This window comes from Dipodomys ordii, unplaced genomic scaffold, assembly GCF_000151885.1.
Source record: "Dipodomys ordii isolate 6190 unplaced genomic scaffold, Dord_2.0 Scaffold26, whole genome shotgun sequence".
NCBI lineage: Eukaryota > Metazoa > Chordata > Mammalia > Rodentia > Heteromyidae > Dipodomys > Dipodomys ordii.
In genome coordinates, this window is record NW_012267242.1 from 1,625,031 (window position 1) to 1,626,648 (window position 1,618).

At 46.7% G+C, this 1,618-nt stretch overlaps 1 protein-coding gene across 1 annotated transcript in view; it reads right to left on the bottom strand.

The window, feature by feature from the left end:
* Nek2 (NIMA-related kinase 2) overlaps positions 1-1,618 on the bottom strand; it is a 45,045-nt gene that overhangs the window by 36,166 nt on the left and 7,261 nt on the right. Inside the window, exon 4 of the mRNA XM_013014978.1 lies at positions 1,231-1,501. Coding sequence (XP_012870432.1) covers positions 1,231-1,501 — 271 coding nt within the window. The remainder of the gene's footprint in view (positions 1-1,230; positions 1,502-1,618) is intronic.

Sequence of the window (1,618 nt, forward strand, 5' to 3'; positions counted from 1 at the left end):
TCTTTCTTTTTGCTTATGTGGTGCTGAGGAATCGAACCCAGGGCCTCATGCATGCAAGGCAAGCGCTCTACCACTGAGCCACCTTCCCAGCCCCCTGAAGGCAGTCTTGAATGGAAAAAAATCGAGTAAGAGTATGAGGTTCTGAGTTTAGGCCCAAGTACCGGCCAAAACTAAAAAACTAAATTACTTTCAAGTCAGTTACTACTCATCAAGCTCATGTTAATACCTGTATTATCTATTAACAGAGACCATCTTGCACCTATTTTCTCCATGGAATTACATGCACACGTGCAGTCCTACATCCTGTGTATGTGTTAAACCTGGAGCCTCCCTCATCAGAAGGTAGAAGACATGGTTTTTATGCTGGAGGGCAACATTTAAAAACCTTCCTTTACAGTGGAAAAGCTTTAGATTAATGATACTAAAAATAAGAGGGGGGGTCAGGCCTGGGAAGGTGGCTCAGTGGTAGAGTGCTTGCCTAGCCTGCATGAAGCCCTGGGTTCTATTCCTCAGTACCACATAAACAGAAAAAGCCAGAAGTGGTGCCGTGGCTCAAGTGGTAGAGTGCTAGCCTTGAGCACAAGCAGCTCAGGGACAGTGCCCAGGCCCAAGTTCAAGCCCAGGACTGGCAAAAAAAAAAAGACTGAAAGAGGGAAGTGGCAATGTGGCTCAAGTGGTAGTGCTAGCCTTGAGGAGAAGGACCTCGGGGACAGTACCCATGCCCAGGGTTCAAGCCTGAGCACTGGCAAAAAAAATTAAAATTAAGAAAGAAAGAAGACAATAAAGCACAATGCCTCTTGTCTGAGAGCCAGCACAATGGATGTCCAACAACGTATAAGGACTAGCAACTGATTCTAGAGAAAGAAGTCCAGCAGAACGTGACAGCAGGGCACTGGTGGCTCACACCTGTCATCCTAGCTACTCAGGAGGCTGAGATCTGAGGATAGAGCTTCAAAACCAGCCCAGGCAGAAAAGTCCCCATGAGACTCCAATTAACTGTGCAAAAACTGGAAGTGGCGCTGTAGCTTAAAGTGGTAGAGTGCTAGCCTGAGCAAAAGAGCTCAGGGACAGCGCCCAGGGCCTGAGTTCAAGCCCTACCACAGTGTTAGCAGGCTTACTATGGAGTCTAGAGTAGATGTTTTGATTTTCAAGTACAGAACTCAGATGTAGATATACACTATGCTGTTGGAAAAGATTCGTGCACATCAGAACAACCCGACACAGACTTACGCTCCAGCCTTTCCTCACGGGCTTTGAGGGCTCGCTCTCGCTCCTGTAACTGCATTTCCTTTAGCTTCAATTCACTCAATACCGGGCTGGAATCCTGCAACTTTTCAGGCTCTCCTAATCGTCGCCCTCTCCTCTCAAGATTTTTTCTTTGCTCTTCTGCAACCAAGTCCACTATCAAAGGGTTCTCAAGAATGTCTTCCACGGAAGGTCGATGGTAATCCTGAGGGAGAATACTCAGAGTGACCGTCCCATTGTGTAACAGAATCTCCCCCTACGAGAGCAGTTACATTAGAAGGGCCAATATACGGCAGGGCAAAAGAAAGGACTTCTTTAGGGACAGATGCTTAAACAAACATCTGAAAAAATATGTTCACTAGCCATGAGGGTT